We start from the raw sequence: 24029 nt of genomic DNA, 5'->3' as shown, positions 1-24029 counted from the left end.
AAGCAGTGAATGTAAATTTGTTGAGAGACAGAATGGCTGCCGTGCAGTCCAGTTCACCAGTTTAGAGGACACCCGTTCCAAATGAAACTTGCTGTCGCCAACGTGTTAGATTTTTGCTGAATTGCCTCCATTTTCTGATTAACATTGGATGTAAGTGAAATTTTATGACTACGGAGGTAAGTGTTGACTTAAAGCTGAAGACGTTTGCACAGTGTAGTATTGAAGAGTGTAGTGAAATGTTTATGGGTGCGGCGCGGCGGTCGCGGTCGTTCATGTTCATGATCGCACATTCAGTACTTTCACTTGCTGATGTGAAATAGTCATCAATTATGCATCACTTGTACGCAGCAAAAGCTGCTTTGATATTTTAGGGATGATCAAACGCCTCCGTTTTGAGCGAACGGTCAACTCGAAGTTCACGCAGCGCAAATGATTGTTATTGACACTTTCAAATTTCACTGTTCCGGGACCGGGGGACGTCCTTGGGCTTTATCGGTTGTGTGTGGACGGGGATCGATATCTGATGCCCGAGGCAGTGCTACTACTACTGCTACACAGTCCCCAAGCTAACCGTATGGATGGGTAGTTTCACAGCCATAATTTGATCTTTCACTGCCACTTTCACATGAATTGGCTCGTCACAAAAAGGCTGGTATGTCGACTGTTCTTCATGCCATCGTTGCGTGGCGTTCGCTTTCATCATCCCCACCATACTGTACTGTACTATATATGGTATAATAGGTTGTAGAGTTGAAAAGACTGTTTTGAAGAATAACGCTAACGTGACCATAGGCGCTGCGTCAGTGCCCGATCTTTGTGTTACCATGGAGGTAGTAGAGACTCCCTCCATGGTGTTACCATGCCCAGTTCTCACTCTCAGGCTCATAGCGAGCCATATATCGCGACAGTAAACTACTGAAATGTCGTTGATACGCCGGACGAAGTTCACAAGCATTTGAAATGCGCCAAGGCGACAAACGTGATACGCAGTCAGTAGTTGGACTTCTGAATGATAATATGCTGTGCGTGTTACAGAGACGATCATTGACAGCTCTACTGCAGAAATACTAGTCTACAGGAAACGATTGAATATTAACTATATATGCCATATAATATAAAGTGGTCTTTAAACAACAACTCTTCAACATTTGTATTGTTGCCCTTGATAGAAACAATAGACAACAATAATAGTATTTACTATTTAAAGCACCGTACCTAGAAAAAATAAAACAGGCTTTATCCCATGGTTTGAGTGTTGTAATACTTTCAGTTAATTGCCTAGCTTACAGTGTGACTTTCTTTGTCATTTAATGAAAAGGCAATATAATATTCACCAGAGTAACTTTTGAAATTTGATCTTACAGTGAACATTTTCGAAAAATGTTATTTACAGATTGTGAATCATTTAAAGGAAAGTAAAATAATTCTCCAAGATGTCAAAGAATGATGAGATCAACATGCAGGAGATTCAGCTCTCCGAGCAGAATCACTCTGCCAACCAACAACCTCCCGCCCAAGGGTATGGACAACCACCCCAGGGCTACGGACAACCACAACAGGGTTATGGACAACCGCCACAGGGCTATGGACAACCACAACAAGGTTACGGACCACCGCCACAGGGGTATGCAGGACAACCGCAACAAGGGTACGGACAACCGCCACAGGGCTATGGCCAACCACCCTACGGGCAGGGTCCTCCGCAGCAATATGGACAACCCTACCGAGGCCAACCTGCGGTAAGAACACAGTGGGTTTCTTTAAACACACCTTTACAAAGGCTAATATTGTCAATAATAATAGATACTGAAGTTTTCCTTAACTTTAAATCATATGTGAGCAGAAACATTTGGATTGAAAAATCTGTTCTTGATACAGAGATGTCCAAATTATTGAAGGGGATATGGCGCCATTCATAAATTTGTCCACCTGATATTGTGTACTGTACGAATTGATCATTTAGTAAGCTGTGGTATGATTGGACGAAGAGAATAATAACAGTGATGGAATGTCTTTGATTGTTTTTTGACCCCTACGGCTATTTCGTGTACTACAAACCTGGAAAACCTGACAGGATCTCAATATTTTTTTCTGAAACTATATTTATCTCTGATCATTAAGTCATACAATCAGAGACCCGCAAAAAACTTGTAAATGTATTTGACCTTCATGACCATACAGGATGAATTTGCAAACGAATCATGCTTAATAAAGAGTCATGCGCTAGTTTTCTTGCAATGGCACTACTCTGCAATAAAAAGGATGTGTGGTGTTCTACAGATACAGTACTGTCCTGGCACAGGATGGCCATACAAACAAACCCACGTGTACAAATGCGCATCAAATTTCAAAATACACATCTTTCGATTTTTGTATGCACATGTGGTTCGGTAAATGGTTTGTACCGTGTTCTATTTGAATTCTAGGTTTGATCCAACTTGTAACCAAATGTACAAAAAAAGGGAAATTTGAAATAAAATTTTGACCCTTCTTGTAAACTTCAATGTTAAAAAGTGTATGATAATTAGATTATTCTCAAAATCGTTATATATGATAATCTGAGTACTTTTGCATATGCCCTGAGAATTCCTCTGCTGTAGGACATATTCTGACCGGTATTCTGTGAATAAGCTTATGCCACTTATAAAGAAAGATTCAAGTATGATTTAGAAGTATTATTAGGAAGTGTTCAAGATTTATCAAATATCTGTATGAATTGTCTCAGGAAATGTCTATTTGATTTACTGATTTGAACTCATAATTCATGAATAGCTAGGACAATCGTTCAGTTAATCCCAGAACAAATAGATCTATAATTTTGCACAATGCATTGAAAGTACTCAAGAATGTACCGTAAAAACCCTATTCAGTCACTATAATTTTGCACGATGCTTTGGGAGTATTCAAGAATGTACCGTAAAAACCCTATTCAGTCACTATAATTTTGCACGATGCTTTGGGAGTATTCAAGAATGTACCGTAAAAACCCTATTCAGTCAATATAATTTTGCACGATGCATGGGAAGTATTCAAAAATGTACTGTAAAAGCCCTATTCAGTCACTATAATTTTGCACTATGCATTTATTATTATTATTATTTATTTATTTATTTAGCCTTCAAAAAGAAGAGAAAAATACATAATATACCAAAGTATTCAAGAATGTACTGTAAAAACCCTATTCAGTAACTATAATTTTGCACAATACATTGGAAGCAGATTGGAAGTATTCAAGAATGTACCGTAAAGACCCTATTCAGTCACTATAGTTTTGCACGATGCATTGAAAGTATTCAAGAGTCTACTGTAAAAACCTTATTCGGTCAATCTCCAATTCAGTTGCCCAAGTTATTTTTGTTAAACAACAGAACTAAGTATTTCCAATTGTTGTTGATTCACTTGTCTGCAGGATCAGGGTTTATTTGGCCGAGTCTGTCATTAAAAAGATAAATTTATGCTTCAAATGTGAAGATATTAATATTTTACGCAAGGATAGGGCAGTGTCTAAATTCCTGTAATTCTCATAGTTCTTAGCGTTTTCAGTGTTGACTAGTTGAAAAACATTTGAACTTGGTAGAGGCTTAGCTATATCTTACTGCTTTGTTAAATCAGCAAAAATCGCTTGTAGAATATACTCCAAAATCACAGTGACTCTATCGAACTAAGTTCTAGGGCCAGTAACTTTTAATAAATTTTAGACTATTTTTGTTGTGAATGTCAACTACAACTTCTTGTTCTACTCTGTAAAGCATGTTGAGATCTATACAAAGTATTCAGCTTGTCAACTCAGGATGTGAAGACTCCGTGCATTGTTATTGTTGACAAGTGAATTCTAGTCCAGACTAGAATTCAAATGTAAACAATAACCTTGCATTTGACACGTATACATGTAGATGCTGTGTTAACTAGCTGTAATGCCAATAGTTGATGTTTCTACATGCTCTGGGGAGTAGAACATGAACTTGCAATTGACATTTAACAAAACAAAAGCAGGGAAAAAATTCATCAAAAGTTAGAGTTATACTTAGCATATGATTCAACTGAATGTAGTATCCCTTTACATGTATTGTATTAAATAAGATGTACGTTTTTTGTTGAAATTGTGTCTGGTTAAATTAGCAGAGTCTGTATTTGATCACCTATCATTCATCACCTCTAAGTAGAGGCTATTCTAAATTTAAGATGAAGATTTTTCGCGGCAACATGTATGTCTTGCCCATCAAAACAAATTACTGTACATGTATATTATCTGCGTTGTAGTTCTCAAGGTAAAAATAGCAAAATACAATACATTCCAGAAGAGTAATTTACCTTTAGGGATCCTCTGTCTAGATCCCATTAATTTATGCCAGGTTTGAAGCCTGGTGAATTTACGAATTTAAATGTACTGAACAGATTCTTATGTTATATAACTGCAAAAAGAATATTAGATATAAGCATAAAATGTCTGATTGTCTGATAGAATAGATATGTAAAACAATAATTGATGTGGGCAACACTAGCTTCCTTCCTCATGGTTTCGCAGTTGAAATTCCTATCCATATTGCATAATGGTGTTTTGTTTAAAAGAAATCACATTATGGCTACTCTCAGAGGTTCCAGCTGTAGCCAAGTTTGACCGTCACACAAACGGGGTCTTTATTTGAATCAAGCGCATAAAAAGAAAATGTGTACAGTGTTATACAATGTAGTACTTGGAACATACACTCATTCAGAAGTCCTGAGAGTGACTTTTATAGGCAACTGTTGACATACCCCCTTACAAAGAGCTTTCTCTCTCATCCACCGATCTGAATTCAGCTACGGTAAATAGCTTTGGTCTTGTGCTAGGGGGGCAAACGACATGATCGACTTCTCACTACAGTGAGTGTTTGAGATAGTGATGTCATAAATACATTTTACACAAAGGTAATCACTAAAAGAAAGTTTCTGTTCATGAGTGGAAGTAGCTCAACTCATTCATATCTTTTCATCTTTTTAGGGATTTCTGGCAATAAATTCCTGTGTAATCGAAAACTTTACTTTTACTTCTGTAATCTGATGTATTGAAAAGACTCAAATGACTCACTTAGGAAGCATAATATTATTTAACGGACAAGAACTAATTTCAAAGGTAATTTTTTTTGTTTCAAGGCAAATACAACCTTAACCCTTTCACCCCCAGTTCCCTGTATACAGGTCCAACTTTACCATAGAAAACGATGGATTTGGGACAAACCATGGTGGTGAAAGGGTTAATTAATTTAAGTATGAAACCTTTGTATTTTAGATGATGCAACAACCAGGTGCACCTGGTGGAGGTCAACCACCTGCTGCTCAGTGGATGCCAATGCCCCAGGTGCCTGCAGGCTGTCCACCTGGTTTGGAGTATCTCACTCAAATTGATCAGATCTTGGTACATCAGCAAATGGAACTATTTGAAGGTAAGACCGACTCATAGCATTTATGACGCAAAATGACTTTGTACATTAAATTGCCTCTCCAAGTTTCTATGGTATTCTTCCCTTTTTGGTAACAGGAACTATTTGTCTGAATATCCATAATTAAATACCATATACACTTTTTGCCCTTCTCAGTATTAAATATCAAAGAGAGTTGCTGGTATTTGTTGCTATATTGGTTAACGTGTCAGTAGTTAATTTTTGAAGATTTTTTTTTCACTATTTTTGTTTTGTATTTCGTGTGTAAGTTCTTGTTTTCTACCCAAGGCACGTTTAAACACTCACTTTTAACTAGTCAACTAAGCATCTTAGACGTGAAATGCATGGTTATTGGTTATTGCTCACATTTGAATTTTAGTCCGGACCAGAATTCACTTGTCAACAATAACACCAGCTATTGACCCTCTAAAATATCATGTGGGTATGAGATATTAGGGCTGAAAATATTACAGAAAAGTAAAATATTAACATTGAAAATTTTCTTCAGGAAGAAGGCAAACAGTAATAAAAACTTAAAAAACTTCCTCTGTTATTCTCACATTTTTGAAAGGGGAAGTTTTACTGAAACAGGAAGAAATCAAATACTAACAAAATAACTTTAAGAATTTCCTCTGTCATTCTTTCATATTTGAAAAGGGAAGCTTTGCCGAAACTGGTACAATTGTTCTGACTTTTGAAATCTTTTCAAAGAGTCCATGTCCAGCTTGTGCTTTGGAGGAAGTCCACAGTCCACATAGAGCAAATATTTCCATTATATCAACTTTTACGTGTAGATGCTGGCTTTTAGCCATAATATTCATACATGTATGTTGTTGTTGTCATTGATTGTATCACTATCAGTGTTTTAGTGAGATGATACTATTACAAATCTTCAACAGATGTTTTTGTAAAAACATATAACAAAGTAAATTCCAGACTTCATCTTATTAGCTACTGTATCTGTCATATTGTCAGAGAAGAAATAAAATTGAAATTTGTTTCTTTTTTCCATCTTTACAGTGTTCACTAGCTGGGAAACTCAGAATCGTTATCAGGTGAAGAACAGCATGGGTCAGCAGATCTACTTTGCCCATGAAGGTGAGAGAAAAGTAGTGTTTTATGTTGAAAAAACAAAAACTCCATAGTTATTCATTGTTTTAGCATCCTCTGTTCAATATGCATAGACAGTGGAGGGGGACCACTGTCTATGGTTCAATATGTATGCATTAGTACTATTAAACTATTATAAGTGCGCCATATGGGCTCTGCATATTGTGAGCTTTAATAACATGCAGCATTCATATGGTAATATGGCATTCACATGGTAATGTGGCATTCATATGGTAACATGGCATTAACCTACATGTACCATTTCAGTCTTCCTGTATGATATTTACAGTTTTGCCAATACCAGTGAATTTTGTGATGTTGTTCCCAAGATTATTACTGATAATGTACATGTATACAATTATCCAGCATTGTGGCCTAGATATTTTCTACATGTAAATTCACTTATTACAATTGCCCAAACTATAAAATAATAATGTAACGCCTACTTGCCCATAGCAAACTTTGCACGCCATAATGTACATGGCTTTGCCTCCTACATTATGTTGTGTGAAGTTTACTTTGTGTGTGATCTGCAAGGGAGTGTATTGCGTAATTTAACCATGAACTGTGCAGTTGAACTATGTCTGGTTACTACCGAGGTGGACTGTAAGTGGACAAATTAATTAACTGATTGATTGATTAATTAATTACTCTCTATATATATATTCCCATATTTTTTAAACATGTGCGATTTGCTGGTAGGATGTTGTGTATTATAGTATTCTCCATTCACAATGATCTTTGTGTTGCGTCACCATCGCCATGTTATTTTTAGTATCCGTGAATTCACTACACAAAACAAACTGTGTACTAGTCTACAATACTGTGATATATTTTCTGATCACTGACTGTAACACATTTGACGTATTTTTTGAAAAAAAACTTTCACAAAAGCATCCATACACAGATAGGAAAAATTGTTATGGCCAAACTGTTTTCTTCATGTTTATAGGACAGTTTGTGTCATGCTGAAAAAGTAACATGTCCAGGAAATAAGGCCAAAGTAATTAAATTCTTTGTTTTGCGTCCCACCCGCCTAGTTTTTAAGATTTTCATAAAAACACACACAGTGTATTTGAATAGGAAATTTGAAAAACACACACAGTGTATTTGAATAGGAAATTTTAGAGACATAACCGCTTAGCTTTTCTGAACTAAAATTTTGTTACAATTTTTTATTTGCTGCAATCAAATACATTGTGTTAATTTTTGTGTGTGTTTTTCAGCCGCTTAGACGCGTACCTTTTCCCATTTAGAGTGGACGCAAAACAAAGAATTTAATTACTTTGGCCTAAGCTGGAGTAATTATTATTATTTTATTCATGAAAATGAAGTTAAGGAATTTATATCAATCATTTGTTTATGCATGATACAAGCAATGTGCGTCACTTAAGAATGTTTAATTTTAGTCTTCTCTCTTTTATTATTCACCTAATTGCAATCCTTCTTATTATAATACCCAGTATGTTGTACCGGGGTGTATGTATGTAGGTCAGTTCATGCAGTTACTGTACCAAATATGCAAAGAATACGTACGTTTCCACAATTATTGCAGAATACGCCACATATAATTTGCATTGTGACAGGGAACAACACCTCTGTACAGTACATTGTAGTCGTGACTCAGACGCATGATGACATCATAGTACTCAAATTCTGCATAATTTAAGGGGACACAGGATCGTTTCCTTTTATGTTAAATACCTATATAAACACCATGCTCTCAAGTCCACGTGATGTGCTGTATGACTATGAGACATGTATGATTTATCAATGTGCCTGCTAATTTTATTTAAAAAAGCAAATCATTAGAATATCATTGGGTGATGTGTAATTTATACGCTCTATAGTTTCTATCATGATTTTCAATTGATTTTGGTGTTTGCCATATCCCTTCTTGCAAATGAAACCTCTGCTATGAGTCAGTGATAGCCGACTTCCCCTTTGACGTAATATTTAATGAGCTATCGGGCCCCCAGTAATTAAGATATGTAATGGGAAATCTGACCTGTACAGGTGTCCATCCCTGTGGGTGCAAAAAATTTACCTTCCCAGTGTGGTGATTCATACTTCATCATAGGGAACATAATTCTCAGCAAGAGTGATATCTGCTGTAGAGTATACGTTGGCTGGTTTCTATCCGCGGGAAAGGAAAAAATATACAGAATTAACTCCCATTTTGTGTAATTTTTGATATCAGATTTCTGTATTTTTGAATTTTTAACAATTGACTTACTGTTTTCTTAGTTTCTTTCCTGACGCATGAAAAGTATTCCACATAGCAACCAGGGACAGCCAGTAACTCCTGTGAATTCTTGTTTTTGAAATATAACTTCGAATCCACATGTGAACAAAATCAATGCTACAAATACTGTGAGCATTAGTTTTGTTATTGCCAATTACAGGGTATCCCAATAGATCTTCTGAATAGAGAGAACTGGGCAGAAAAAAAATTGTTCGTCAGGGGTCAAGCTTGTAGGCTACAATATCACTTATTCCTTGATCTCAATGGTTATTGACATATACCGGTACTATTCAAGTAATGGTACATTAATCTGTTATTCGCCTTTGAAAGTTGTAAGCAGTTAATCAATTGTTTGGAGAAAAAGCTGATAAAAAAGCCCTCCTCTTTGTTTCAAATGTCAATCATAAATGAAGATAATACTTTCATCCAAGAGCTTTTTAATGAAATCTTCACAGATACACAAACTGTACAGAATGTTTGTTTAACCCAATAAGAAGTAAAATACATTCTAAAAACATCAGATAACTGTTGCAAGTCAATTACCTGAAGAGTACAAAAATGCTTAACTTTATCCTGCCAAGTTCATATATGTCACCATTAGGTCAAGTTGGTTAAAACTAAGGAAGCACACAACATGTCTCATATGGTGCATGCACTTCTAACAGAAAAATTGAACATATGAATGCTCCTGAAAACAGAGATACTGTAAACATGATTTTTACTGACTTAAAGCTGCTATAAACCAATTAATTGAAAATAAGTTGGATTTTTGGCACAATTGCTTTTTAATGACTTGGCAGATGAGGAAGAGATACTATTTGGCAGGAAAAGGATTAAATAAAATCTTAGTGCTTCAAGTCACTAAAAAAAAAATTGCTCTCCCAAAGCCCAAATGACTAACTCTCAAAACCGTGCTGTTTTCTTAGTGATCAGTTGTCTTATTCCTGTTTATGTATTTTGCAAAGTAAATGTTTTCTGCATTTCAGAGGTATGCCTACCAAGAAATGAAGCATATCAATTATATTGTCAGTTCTAAATGCCTTATAATATTGAACTTGAAACAAACAATAACATATATACTAGGGAAAAGGCAAAACAAAAGTAATATTATCTTTAAGTTTTGCTAGAAGTTAGCATTTCCATATTACTAGATCTGCTGTAATATGTAAGGTCACATATGTTTTATTCCAATATCACCATCCTTTAAATTTTTTTGTATACACGTATTTCTTCATTTTTTTGTGTTCATTGCTGTCAATTTCAGAGTCTGATGCATGTCATCGCCAGTGTTGCGGAGCTAACAGAGGCTTCACTATGCATATAACTGACAACATGCAGCAGGTAATTTCAGCTTACATTTTTCCATATTTCTGTGGGATCCATACCTTACACCAAATCTGTATACCTTCAAAGGCTTGAACTAAGAAGCTGTGTTACTTTTGATGATTTTTTCCCGCTGCGGTTGTTTTTTAATGTCAACTACAGTTTCATGTAACTCCCCAAAGCATGTTGAGGTATACAGTATTCAGCTTGTCAAGAATAATTAGCTATCACAATACAAGTAACACTAATCCCAGACTAAATTTTTGCACAAACAGGTTGTTAATTCCTTCATTCCATGGGTGCTTGGACATCCCAGATAATCTGTCTTCCACTCTGCCCCAGCCCTCTGCAACCCTTTTTGCCTCAATTTTCATTTTAAGCTGTGGACCCTGTGCTACTATATACTTTGCATGCAAATTCCTCCTATATCCTTGGACTGTACAATCTCAATTACCTTGAGAATGCATTTCACAACTTTATACTGGCATTGCATTGCTGGTACCATTAATTGATTCATACATGTAACCTGTTCCCCGATTATCATTCACAAATGTAGCGTGTAGGGTACATCCCACACATCTCACCAACTGAACCTGTCACACATCTTCACCAGTAAAATGGTGATAATAACTCTGTGATGTTGATGGCTCATCATTTACCTACAAGATACGATATGTACACTTATACAGCACTCATAATTCTCAGGGGCTGTGTATTTTCATATTTATGACATCTTGCACTCTCGCGCCTCAATATGAACGTAATAACAGATGACCTTTCCAAAGAAATGAGATTCCAGTCGTTGTTAATTATGGTCAACACAGTCACTATCACATAGTGCTTCAGTGCTCACAGACATGCTATCCCAAAGGAGATATGTTGGACTTGCATTTAATCACCAAATTTATAAAAAAAATAATTTGAAAATTTGATAGAACTTTTGAAGCAGATCAAGTATTTTTATCTAGCAAATTTTCACTATGCTGGTAAGCTCAATAATAAGATGTTAAGTACCTGGTACATGTACCTGAATTTAACCTACTGTCCCCTTGTATTTTTTGCAATGTTCTGGATAGAATGTAATTTAATGATTAAACAGAATATAATATATTTAAATAATGATAACCTGACCTGAAAGTGATCGTTGTCTTTCCAACCATGAAACAATAATTATGTCTTTTATAGAAGCATGACTTCATTGTTTATGGGGCTTTCATTTACAGATTTGGCTTCCTGCCACGGTGACCTTCACCTCTGTGGGGTCATATCGATGATCATAAAGAATTTATCAGGGCGACATTACAGTCACATGTACATGTAGCTAGATAGATGCAGTCAATAACACACTTGTTAGCTTTTCATTTTCTTAAACAAAGTATGTATCAAATACTTCTGGTGTGAATGATATAACATGGCATTCTACAGTTACATTTAACATAATATATTATGAAACCCATTTTGTGATATTTTGATATTGTAGTTGATATCATTTTGAAGATGATTGACAGCAAGCATTTCCGTTACTGAACTGAACCATAACAGATTTTAATATGTGTTCAACAGTAAATGTATACCCTGTGGGTATAATAGTTTGTGGTTGTAACTGTGTATATGGTACGAATGTCAGTGACAATTGACAATGTCCTGGATTCAAAGCGTTTCCAACAAAAAATGTTAATAACAATGTGTATTAAAATAGGTCACTGTGATAGTCTGTCAGAATTTGAGTAGCGCTTTGAAGCTAATTAAAGTCGAAACCCATTATAAAATTTGCAGACTCATTAGAGTTCACCTGATTTTGTCAGTTCACATGTAAATGCGCAATATACAAAGTGAAAGTTCAGGAATTGACAATTAACCATTGTTGGCCTAATTTTTTACCCTATGGAGTGTTTTGAACGGCTGAGATTGTTGATGCTGGTAGGTGTGTTGTCTGTGCATGGATGTCTGTGCATGGATGCAATGATGTCTGTGGATGTGCAGCGAAACATTGCATCGTATCAGTGGCTGGGCTGTTGTCAGCTTATATCCACCCAAGCGCCTTTTACTCACTAAAATTCAGTTTCTGTGGCAAACAAAAGACAGCAACTCTGCTATCATCCACTCGTGTCTACTAGTGATCAATGCTTTCAACGGAATAAATTACACTCCTAAAAAATACCACAGCAAAATGTTATATGTCACTGTACACAATTATACACATCAGGAAAGTCAATTAGCTATAATTGTACATTTCTGATTGTTGGGCCAAAAAGAAAATTGGAAACAACATAATTGACAATGAAGGATTCAAGCTAATAATTTTTATGAACAAACAGAAGGGTGTCACATATCCATAGGTAGAATTTTGTGATTTATTAGTCAAAAAAGGTGAAAAACATCATCAGGCAACTTAAATGTTGTTAAGTAATTTCCATTTCTTCCTTGATGAGATCAATTTTATAATAGACCAAAGTACGCTTGGTTCACCGAGCCTAATTATTTTTTATGTCATGGAATGTTTTTGTATTTGATACCCTCAAAAAACATGAAAATTTTGTAAAAAACTATTTTAAACAGCAAGTACAGAAATATGTAAAATATAATGGGAATTTTTTTTGCAGATAAAAGCATATTTTCCTCTCTGTATATTGATTGTTGACCAGAAAAGGTGGACGGAAAACCATGCAACCACTTGTTGAGTCCATGATATGCTTGTCTGTTCTGGCAGAATTATTTTTTTCCATGATTATTTGATCACGTGTGGAATAAACTATTAGTGAAGCATAAGTGGAGATAAACAATCGTTGCCTAGGTTACAAGCTTTACTCGTGGAATGAATAGCTGCTGAAACTAATATCTGTCAATTCATTTGATTATACGTTACGTAAAATGAATATGGAGTATGTAAAAAGTTTGAAAATTGATGAAAAAAATTACAAAATAGATAGAGCCATATGCTTTCAGCTGAAGGCATGCGGTAAATTGTCATGCCTAATAATTACAGTTCCGTATAGCTAGGAGGCCAGCTAGTCCCACGCTACATGACAAGTCATCAAGCAAATATGAATTATGAACACCTGCACTGCAGCCAAAATCCCTGTATGATGTCGTGTACACACGGATGAATTTATCCTAATAAATGTAAAAAAGGACAACGTCAACCCTCATACTATTAACATTTGAAGTAAATTGACTGTTATATTTTAATAGGTTTAATGCCATTGTTTTGTGTATCTATATATACAGGAAGTTATTCGTGTCAATCGTGAGTTCAAGTGCTGCGCCGGTTGCCCGTGCTGTGCGTGCTCCGACTGCTGTGCTATGGAGGTGTCAGTTGAAGCACCGGTCGGCACTGTCATTGGATACGTCAGGCAAACGTAAGTACATGAGTTGAGAAGGATAAATACAGCCTTGTTTCTGAACACCATTAGTAAGCTGGCCAGAAAAAAGAGCCCATAAAAATGTACTGTTGAATTAGTTGAGCCAGGCAAAGTAAGTTGATTGAACTTCATATTGTCAGATTCTATTAGCTCAGGTTCCACGGGACAACTAATAGGTTTCCGGTTAGGCAATAACGCTGAAATAATTGATTTATGAGCCAATTGGTATGAACAGGAAAAAGTGTGATAAAACAGTCCATTGTTGGTGAATTTGTTCACTTTAGTCAACAATCATTTTTATTGCATAATTGACTTTCAAGAGCAGACATGTGTAGTTACGAAAATTGAAAGGTTGTTAACTTATAGCCATTTCCCCGATACATTTCCCCCATACCTACTGGCTATATGCAAGTCGTTTAAGGACATGACTGTGTATGAGTTGCCAGTACCGTACATAGAGGGCAGTGTTGTCTCTTATGTAATGACTGTTGTTTAGCCCTACTCCTTAATTGGATTCCTATGCAGTGTTTTCTCCAGGTTTCTCTCACAAGGGAGGAATGTCGCCCTCAGCTTGAAAATCTTAGTTTGGTTCTGATCAAGGGTCACTGGCATAATGTAATTATGCAAATTTTAGTTATGCAAATTAAGCTTTTGAACGGTAGTAGCAGATAAAGGCTGTATGGCATTGATCAGATTTCAAGTACATAGACACTTTTTTCCATCCAGTAAATGTTGAACAAATTAGAAGCCTTCACAAATCATTTACACTTCATTCATTTCAGTTCAAAGATAGTTGTAATCTGGAGGCAAACTCTCGTTGATGAGTCTTTCAGCTTTGTTACATTCTTCTGCAGATATGGTATCACCACAGATAGTGGGTTTTATCAACTATGTGATTCTACATCACAGACATTAATCATGGTTTGGAAGGCTATAATTGTAAATCCTCTGTGTAAATCAGTATCTCAAATCTAATCGTAAGGAGGCGTAATGTGGCCTGTTTGTGTTAAATTTGTTTTGAGGGCAACTTTGTTTAAATACAGGTTTGGATTCGTGCCACCCTCTGGAAAAAACACCACCTATGTTAATACGTCAAATCGTATAAGTTAATTAAGAGATTTCAGAAATGTTACCATGGTTACCAAAGCACCATCCAATACATACAGGCATAATCCTGATTGCAGAGTGTCCATCTCGGTAACCTCTTTGTCACATGGTTGTCTTTGATACTTCCCACAACTTATATGGGCCAGGTATAAACTTGTTAAAAAAAATGATCACATTTTTAAGCCAAGCAGACACTTCTTTGTCAGTTGTTTTTCACTCTCTGGTAACCTTGGCAGCATTTTACCATTTCAATATTTTACAACCTCAATATGATCAAAACACATGCTGATGATAAAGTTACCAATCACCGATATAGTCTTAATGTAATGTGTAAAACAACCTTCAGAAATTATTTATCTACACAGTGTATTTCCTGTGCATAGCAATAAATGTACTTTTTAGACAACAGTAGTTTTAGTCAGAAAGTTAATTGTTTTAATATCCGTTCTCCATCTCAATGTTAAATTCAGGTGCAGTGCATGGCCACCACACTTTGACATCCTGGACGAGGACAGAAAGGAGATATTCAGAGTACGGGGCCCATGCTGTATCTGCCAGGGTATCTGCTGTACTTGGGATCAGGAATTTGTGGTAAGTGAGACTATAACAAGACAATTCAAAAAAATCCAGTATTCTTGGTGTAATGTATACCTAAAAAAAATAGACGTGTACAAAACACTTTCACAAATATTTCACATCATATTTCACATCATACCAATTGTTGTGCATAGATGCATTAATTACTCCAGGTTGCAAATGATGGATTTTGGATTTTTCAATCCTCCTGTGGTAACACAGTGCACCTGCACACTTATAATCCATAGAAAATATATATAACATGTCTGCCATTCACAATTAGCTGATATTCTAAGCTGATACAGTCATAATCTTGTCTAATATTTAATGTGTATAATCTTTCCTTAGAGTTCAGCACTTATGAAGTGTATGTTTGTTTTAATATACATGTACTTTACACAAGCATCATCAAGATTCTTCTTTTTTGAGAAGCAACAGTCATCATTTCATGGCAATGCATCATGTAATCTTGCACATCCCATCGCACTAGATACAGTTCAAAATTTGATTTTGTCACATGTTATATCTCACGTTCAAGGTACACAGTGAAGATATGAATCATGAAATTGGCAAGATCAGCAAGCAGTGGAGTGGTCTGATGCGGGAGATGTACACAAGTGCGGACAATTTTTCTGTGAACTGTGAGTACCTTTTTGTTGCAGATCTAATTCTATTGAAGTACCAGAGACAAAAACAATCCCTTCTTAGGCCGTGCCTAAATGAACCATCCTGTGGAATGAGGTTTATACAGAATTCAAGAAGTGTCTACCGTAAAAACCCTATTAATTCGACCACCCTATTTTTTTCTCAAAACGTAATTTTATTTTCCCCTTATCAGTTTTACCACTGAAGGAAATTAGGAATTTCTCAATCTTCAATAATTTGACCAGCCAATCATGACAAGCTGTTTTGAACATTTTATTTTCGATAAAATACACAACAATATGATGTATAGCACAGAATGTCCAAGTCAAAACTTCAGGAAAGTCACCTTTAAATGTTTCAATTATCCAAGATGGTAAGCATATCACTTATATGAACTGTGAAAAAAGTTGAAATCCCTAAATAATTAGACTACTAAAATTATTTTGGCTCTCTTATTAATTTTCTAATAATTTAACAATTTAAAATTGTAATTATTTTTTCTGGTCGAATTGATAGGGCTTTTTATGGTAATTTGATTTTGTGAATATTTTGGAAATTCCTTGTGCCTCCCGGTTCCTGTTTGAGTAAACTCCTCACCAATACCTTGGTGACAGACGAACTTATAAATACATCTCTTTTGTACTTCATTTTTCAGTTCCAATGGATCTGGATGTCAAGGTAAAAGCAACCATGCTTGGAGCAGTTTTCCTTATTGTGAGTATACATTTGAGTACATAACAATGGACAGATTATATTTGCTCCTACCATTATGGCCATTTGCATTGACGCCCTATCACAGACTGAAGTTGCAGAAGGAGAGGTCTCACATAGACTCAGACGTTGTGTATGAATCCATGAATGATGTAGCTTTGTAACTTTTTCATATTAACTGTGAATCACCTCTATGTTTATCTGTGTTCACGGAGACAATGTGTGCCTTGAAACATGAAAATTGGTCCATTCACTAAAACATAGGCTAATGCTGTATTGTACTGGCCAGTTTTCTGAACAACTAAAATGAGATGGGGGTTCAGTGATAGCGCCCTCAGTTGACCACTTTGAAAACTACTGTTTTATCACAACCTTTTGTACAGGGTATACCAACGAAACCTATCGATTACTGGTTTACAAAGCCATTTTTTTCCAGTATTTGTTGTCACACTTAAGAAGTGATACATTTTCTACTGCAATAAGGGTGAACAGGCATCTCTGCAGTTCAATAGTTTCAACAGAGCTGTACAACCACCAGAAACTCAAAATAAAACTTTTTTTGTGCATTCAAAACATGAAACAAGTAGAAGCTTTCATTTCAGTCCTATTTTATTTTTCATAAGGATAAAAATGGTACTGTACATGTACCTGCAAAATTTTTCAAGTGTAAAATCCATTTTTTTGGTCAGGTTTTACATGTTCATCAAACATTTGAACAATTGTCAGATATCAGAAAGTTGCATATCAGTTCTGACTAGAAAAAATGAATGAGCTGATGAAATAGAGCACCACTTTTACTTCAATTTTTTGTGTGCATTTTTTACTCTAATATCTCTAATATGAGAAATAAGTCAAAGGTTATAGCACTCTCAAAATAGCATTACTTTATTAGGGACTAAAAATGTTAAAAAAATACAACCTTAAATGTCGTAATGCTGTGAGAAGGCAGGTTTGTATCTCAATCCCTGTAAACCGGTATATCAGTGAGTAAGATTTTGTATTGCAGTATCCAAAAAATAGTTATAAGATGTAGATAGTCTCAGCAATTTGTGTTAACTTTCTTTTTCACAAAACCATTTTAGTGTCACTGGTACTTCAATCCAAAAGCTGTCAGTATATTGTTTAATGGTGCCCTGTAGATAGCTTCAGGAATTCATAATTTCAAATTGACTTACATCAACTGTATACCCCTTTACAATATTCAATTTTCTTTAAGGAAAATTTTAATGTGCATTGCACACTGTCACATAACATTCCATAAATGAACCATACATTGCATCCAATGTTTGCAATGTAATACTTGTGATCTCCATATACAGTACTGTAGGGAGAAGAATGAGGTTATACATTTCCTTCATGGAACAAAATAATGACAAAATTTGTCAGAAGTTACATTTCCTGACCCTTTGAGAATTTAATTACGACGTTGAAGGATGCACCAAGTGACCACTGAAGGTTATGTGATGTTTGGAATCACTGTATGAGAAGAAAACATGCTCAGAATGAACTTTGACCCATACCCTGTCACCTTTGACCAAGGTCAGCACCACGCTCTGGCTGACCATACCTTCCCAGTCATCGTCTTCAGGGTATATCGTTACTGCTGGCGCATCATTTAACATTATAAATGCTGATACGTACTGGTTACGAACTTTGAATTTTGTCACAGTGAAGAAATACACTCCAGGCGTTTCACAGACAAAGACTCCTGTGTCCATGTTTAATTGGTCACCGATATTGATCAGGTTGCGATTGTAGGTGACAGTCCACGACCCAAACGGGGCTTCCACGGGTGGGGTTTTTGAGACAGAGAAAGCAGGCCATTCGTGTCTGGAAGCAGAGACAGCAGACCACCCGGCGGAGGCGCAGCAGTCTCCCTTCTGACCTTTGATCCCAGGCAACCCTGTGTCACCTGGCACCCCAGGATCTCCCACTGCACCACGCCTGCCCGGGGCCCATCTTGACCAGGTTGTCCTTTTGGTCCAAAGTAGCCTGGCTCACCCTTAATTCCCTAGTCACCTCTTGCTCCATCCTGGCCTTGGTTGCCTTTGGGACCTGGCTTTCCATTGACTCCGTCTTTTCCGGGTGCACCAGTGTCCCCTAGGGTAGTTGGAAAAAATACATTGTCACGAACAGAAAACTAATTGTCTGAGTGTTTGATCCGTGTTATTTGAAGAGATGAAAACACCATAAATACTCAAAGCAGTAATTTCAGAGGAAATTTTAATTTTTGATCGTTTGATAAATTTGTCTTGGAAATCCTAGGATTTCAAAGTAATTTCTGATAAATTTCTAATGCAAATATAATTTGCAGAATTCAGTAATGAGCAAAAATTAAAAAAAAAGTAAAGTCAAGCATGTTGTTAATAATTTAGGAAAAATTTAAAGTTAACCTTGTCCAGGTGTGTAATTTCAATTTCTGAATGAAAAATGCAATTTTCACAGAAAAATGTATCGTATATATTTATCATACCAATCCATGCTCCTTTTACTGTCTACAGAAGTTTCAATGCCATTGTTATCAGTGTTGAAGCCACATTGACCTGCAGCCCAAAAATCTCAATAAAATCTCTGTGTGTATAACATCAGAGTTTTACTCCAAGTGCTAGCTGTCACCATGCAGACAAAATGTTTAAAACCATAATATTGGACAGTAATGGCAATGTACTTTGGATAGTAATAGCGATGTTGAACGGACTGATATCTCATAGTGTATCATAATTCCTGCTACATAATTTATTCAGAGAGTATACCATATCAAGGTATTTGGTAGGTATTTGGAAGTCCATTCCAATGTCCCTGATACAGTTAGTATGCGCTTGTACCTTGAAGTAATTGCATGAGGTACACAAATACTATCAATCTTTGTACAACAGTCAGCAAAAGATATGCTCAAGGTGGTACGTGCCTTGAAAATGAATGACTTTTGCTCAAACTTTCCTTAATGAAACTTTCAATAATTTTCTTACCAAATCCAGAATAAAAAAGGGGTCATCATGCAAAATTTTCTACTGAAGAAACATTTAACTAACATTTACTGAAAGTTGGTATTCAAAATGACGGCAGTCCCTGTGTTGACTCTATGGGGAAAAAATACAATTTGCGATTGTTGAAAATCTTAAGATGGTGAAAATCTTCCTTACTCCAAGAGCTTGAAAATAAGCCGCAAAAGTAGTTGATCAGAGGAGACATGTAAAAATTTGAGAGTCTGATTATCTGTTATGGAGGCTCATTCTACTTTATCAAAGTTTTTTCTGTGTTTTCACATATTTTATTAAGTTAATATAGAACTAAATGACCTTTATTGACAGGGGCATAAGAAAAGAAAGTTAACTTGGTAGTTAACAATGGTAGAAACTGCATTAACATTAAATAAAATATTTCCTGCAACCTCAAAAAGCATGAAAAAACCTCACCTTTTTCTCCACGCAAGATGCTGTAAACGCCTTGCTCTTTAGTAGGCTCGTAGTCACAGCATCGTGTACAGGATTGACCTGTACTGACAGCATCAGTACAGCTCCATATGACAACAATCCCAAACAGAATCAAAAGTCTGGTAGTCATGGCAATTGTTAATCTCCACCAGGTGTCTGAATTAGCTCTTTAAAGCAGTGATATTTCAATCCAGAAACACCCAACAGTGATTTTTCATGCAGGTACTGAAATGCTGAAATGAATGTGGAATGAAAGTCTAGAGTCCTAAACACATCTTCCTTGACTTTTAATATGGTTTTGCATACAATACAAGGATGTTGTGGATTGTGTTGATAACGCACACCAGCTCTGAGTAGTGTAAAAGATACAGGCCATGTGATCTGCCGGCTGCAATGAATCCCTTCCTGAAAGCAAACCTCATATATAGTTCAAGGACTTGAACTCAGCAAATCCACACAGCATTATTGCCAGAGAGTTGTCTTATGTTTTGGGAATAGTGTTTACACATATCTTTGCAAAAGATGTATGTTGCCTCTGCTTCCACTGGTTGTTACAGCCTTAAATGTTTATGAACTTTGTCTCTCTACAAAAACACAGGATTTTTTGAAATTGGAAAGTGCTGTGAAATTCCGATAATGAAAACCAGAGGTTAATTGTTTAAACAAACAAAAAATCTTCCATAAAAGCCGCACTGCACAAAGTGTGTCTTAACAAACCTGAAATTTGATTTGTGTCTTTTCTTGTTTTATTTCAGGATTTCATGTACTTTGAGCAGAAGAACAACCAGAAACAATAGACAACGGCAAATTGTGAAAGAAGACATCATTCTCTGTTTTTCCTGAAGATATTTCTGTGATACAATTACATGTCATAATTGTGTGCAAACATTACAGTGAGTGATAACTTTCAACCAGGTTTCAGCGGTATGAGAATTGTCATCTTTTGCCCTTGTATACATCATGTTTTATTCTTTTCACTGTAGACAATCCAAGCTTGTCTTTTTCATGGTGTTTCCTGTCTTAATTTACATTGTAAAATGTAAACCAAGTTGTGAAATCCCTCAGTATCATGTGACAGCTATCTGGAATATTATTAAGTCTTGTGTAAGCTGCTGTGTGGTATTTGGAGATGGATGATATCATGTATTCTTTGTGTCCGTTGTATGTCTGGTGTAGGTGTATTATGTAGTGTCAGTAACAGCCATTTGTAAATCAAATCAAGGGTATAAGCCATGAAGTCAGCATGTAGTGGTTTCTGCAGACTAGCATCAGCTTAGGTCTATTTTGTCCTGTCCTGAATGCATTAAGGCAGTATGGGTCTCGAAAGTGAAAGACTTAAACTTTCACTCAAATTTTTCTCAAGGAATCTTTAAACCATCCTTTTTCAAAATCAAGAATAAAAGTCAGGGCTCACTGTGCAAATTTTGATACTAGAGAAATAAATTACCCAAATTTTACCAATATTTTACATTCAAAATGGCCGCCGTCCCTGTGTTAACTCTATGGAGAAAAAATAAAATTTTCACTTTTTGAAAAACTAAGATGGTAAAAAGTTTTCGTACACCAAGAGTTTTAAAATGAACCCCCACAATTTGTAGATCAGAAAAGAATCGTAAAAGTTTGAAAGCCCGAATATGTCCCCGAGGTGCATTCTACCTTAATTTAAGTTTATCCTGCAAGCCAGTGACTGTATTCAATGTCACATCTGACATGTGGAGATATGTCACTCAATCCTAGCAAAAAACTCACGTAGAGGGCCAGGATGTCTACATTTACAGGACAATCGGTAGTTGTCACATTTCCTATCTTTCCTCTGTCAAAGTTCAAATGGCCAGTCAAGCACTTGTCAATTAATAGCTGTATAACACCATATATGTCATATTGACAAGAATTTGAAAATTTTGAACTTTTTAACTAAAGAATATACTTTCCAATTTGCCTTCTAATGTTCCAAATCATTTCAAGTATATTCATTTTGTGAAATTTTTGATAGAATCAGTATACTTTATTTTAGCTTGGTAAAATACTTGACAAATACCTTTTGATGTAATCAATGGCAGCATAACCATTGGCTGAACGAAAATGGCAAATTCATGTGAAAGTGTTGCACGGGACAAGATCCCAGTAAGTAGAGGAAAAAGAATTTTAATCTTTACTGAATTACTTTCAGAAATGTATTTTGGTTGTTTACTCTCAGATGGTTAGTTTTATTGAAAATGTGTAAGCCCAATCAATTTTTGTATTCACTGCAATATCATGTAGTATTAATATTTTACACTAAGCTGTATCATCGCATGTGTATTTAATTGCATGAGACGACAGGGGGTTTTAATGTCAGTCTCCAATATACAGTAACAGTGAGTGACAAAAAATCATAAGGGTATTTAGGAAATTTCATTTGTTGAAAAAAATAAATATTGTCTGACCGTTTCCATTGCTTCGCTAACAAACTATAATAACATGTCCCTAACATTTTGAGCAAAATCATATTACTAGTTGTTCATTTAATGTATTTAGAATGTGTTAAGAAAATATGTGCCACAAAGCAGAACATTTTAAACTGTTGCACAATCTTTCCACAAAATTTTAAACCTTTCTCTTCCATAATCAAAAATAAAATCAAGAGTTACTCTACAAATTTTGATATCACAGGAACAGACGATGTGATCCATACCAACACTAGAAATTCAAAATAGCCAACTCACTGTATGAACTCTAGAGAGAAATTGAATGTTCAATATTGCACAAAAAAACAGAGATGAAAACTTCATTTCCTCTATACGCTTCAAAGTGAGTCTTCACAATCAGTAGACCAGACGTTTATAGTAAAAATTTTAGTTTAAAAAAAATGTGCCTGAGGCACGTTACAGTAATAATGAAAAGTGAAATAATTAAAAGTGGTCAAGTTTTCCTTACTGGAGCAAGTCAGGGGTATTTGGCAGTAGAGAAACAAATACTTGTCGCATTTACTGAAATTCAAAATGGCCACATCACTGTGTTAACTCTATGGAAAAATGAAATTTTGGATATTTGAAAAACGAAGATGGGAACAATTTTTCTAACGCCAAGAGCTTTAACTCTTGGTGTAAGGAAAATGAGCCCCTCGCCCCACAAGTGGTAGATCAAAAAAGTGTTAACAAATTTTTGGAGCCTGAATATCTATCCTAAAGGGACATTATACCTTAAATTATTCACCAGGTTATCATTATACAGTATATTGTTTCTGAGGCTTAAGTTTACTTCTGTAGGAAGAAAGTGACAAGGACTTGTATTTTGATGGAAACTAAATTTCTGTTTCAGAAAATTCTATTTAAACTATTTATTTTTTCATAGAGGCAGTTAAAGTGTATTCATGAATGTAATTAGTGCTCAAGTGATGAAATATTCCTTAAATAATTTCCTCCATATTTGTATCTACCCTTTCACCACCATGGTTTAGCCCAAAGCAATCGTTAACAATGGTGATTATGGGCCTATTTACAGGGAATAGGGGTGAGCAGATTGCATGCTTGAAACTCCATGATCAAATAGTTTGCTATTTCATGACTCCCTTGCTAGTATTTGTGTTGTTCTGAGTTATATGGGTTTCACAGAACTAGCCAGTTTGTAAATATGATGAAATGCCCAGAGGGACACGCACGAAAGATTTACACTCTCAGTTTTCCAATTTTAACATAAAGCACCTTTTTTGTACATAAAATACGAAAGCACTAACATAACTAACTTGCATATTATAAATTTAGATTATTTACTGATATTGTTGTGATTGAATTTCATTCAGGTTTGCCAACGTGTGTACATAACGCATTTGTTCCTTGAATACTTTTCCATACCTCGATATATAAGTTACTGAAAATAGCATTTGCTCTCCACGATGTAAAGCTCAGTTACAAAGGCTCCCCTTCTGTGACATACAGAAATGTTTTAGTCAGACTGTTCTTAGCATTCTGTGACTGTCATCATTTCTCTTTCAAACTAACTACGCATGCAGATGTATTAACATGAATTACTTTCCAATAAAATCCATACCAGTCATAGCCACAATAGCAATGCTCTGGAATTCAATGATTAGTGTTTTATTGATAAGTTTTGCACA

At 35.6% G+C, this 24029-nt stretch overlaps 1 protein-coding gene and 1 long non-coding RNA gene across 3 annotated transcripts; one reads left to right on the top strand and one right to left on the bottom strand.

The window, feature by feature from the left end:
* On the top strand, positions 1 to 23977 carry LOC139137294 (phospholipid scramblase 2-like). Of its 2 annotated transcripts, none has more exons than XM_070705310.1 (10): positions 1 to 176; positions 1394 to 1739; positions 5270 to 5423; positions 6441 to 6518; positions 10040 to 10116; positions 13327 to 13457; positions 15038 to 15158; positions 15682 to 15784; positions 16444 to 16502; positions 20689 to 23977. In XM_070705310.1, the coding sequence occupies exons 2-10, from the start codon at positions 1434 to 1436 to the stop codon at positions 20728 to 20730; spliced, it is 1071 nt and encodes a 356-aa protein (XP_070561411.1). In that variant the 5' UTR covers positions 1 to 176; positions 1394 to 1433; the 3' UTR covers positions 20731 to 23977. The 2 variants fall into 2 exon arrangements, with proteins under 2 accessions (XP_070561411.1, XP_070561412.1); XM_070705311.1 differs by having other exon boundaries at positions 11 to 150.
* LOC139137296 (uncharacterized) lies at positions 17091 to 20260 on the bottom strand. The gene is made up of 2 exons (XR_011553362.1): positions 19916 to 20260; positions 17091 to 18599 (listed from the first exon to the last, which is right to left on the bottom strand). It is a non-coding gene; the product is annotated as an uncharacterized lncRNA (long non-coding RNA).
* Positions 23978 to 24029: the final 52 nt, after the last annotated feature.

Source organism: Ptychodera flava, chromosome 7 (genome assembly GCF_041260155.1).
Source record: "Ptychodera flava strain L36383 chromosome 7, AS_Pfla_20210202, whole genome shotgun sequence".
NCBI lineage: Eukaryota > Metazoa > Hemichordata > Enteropneusta > Ptychoderidae > Ptychodera > Ptychodera flava.
This window is presented reverse-complemented; position numbering and strand designations above follow the sequence as displayed.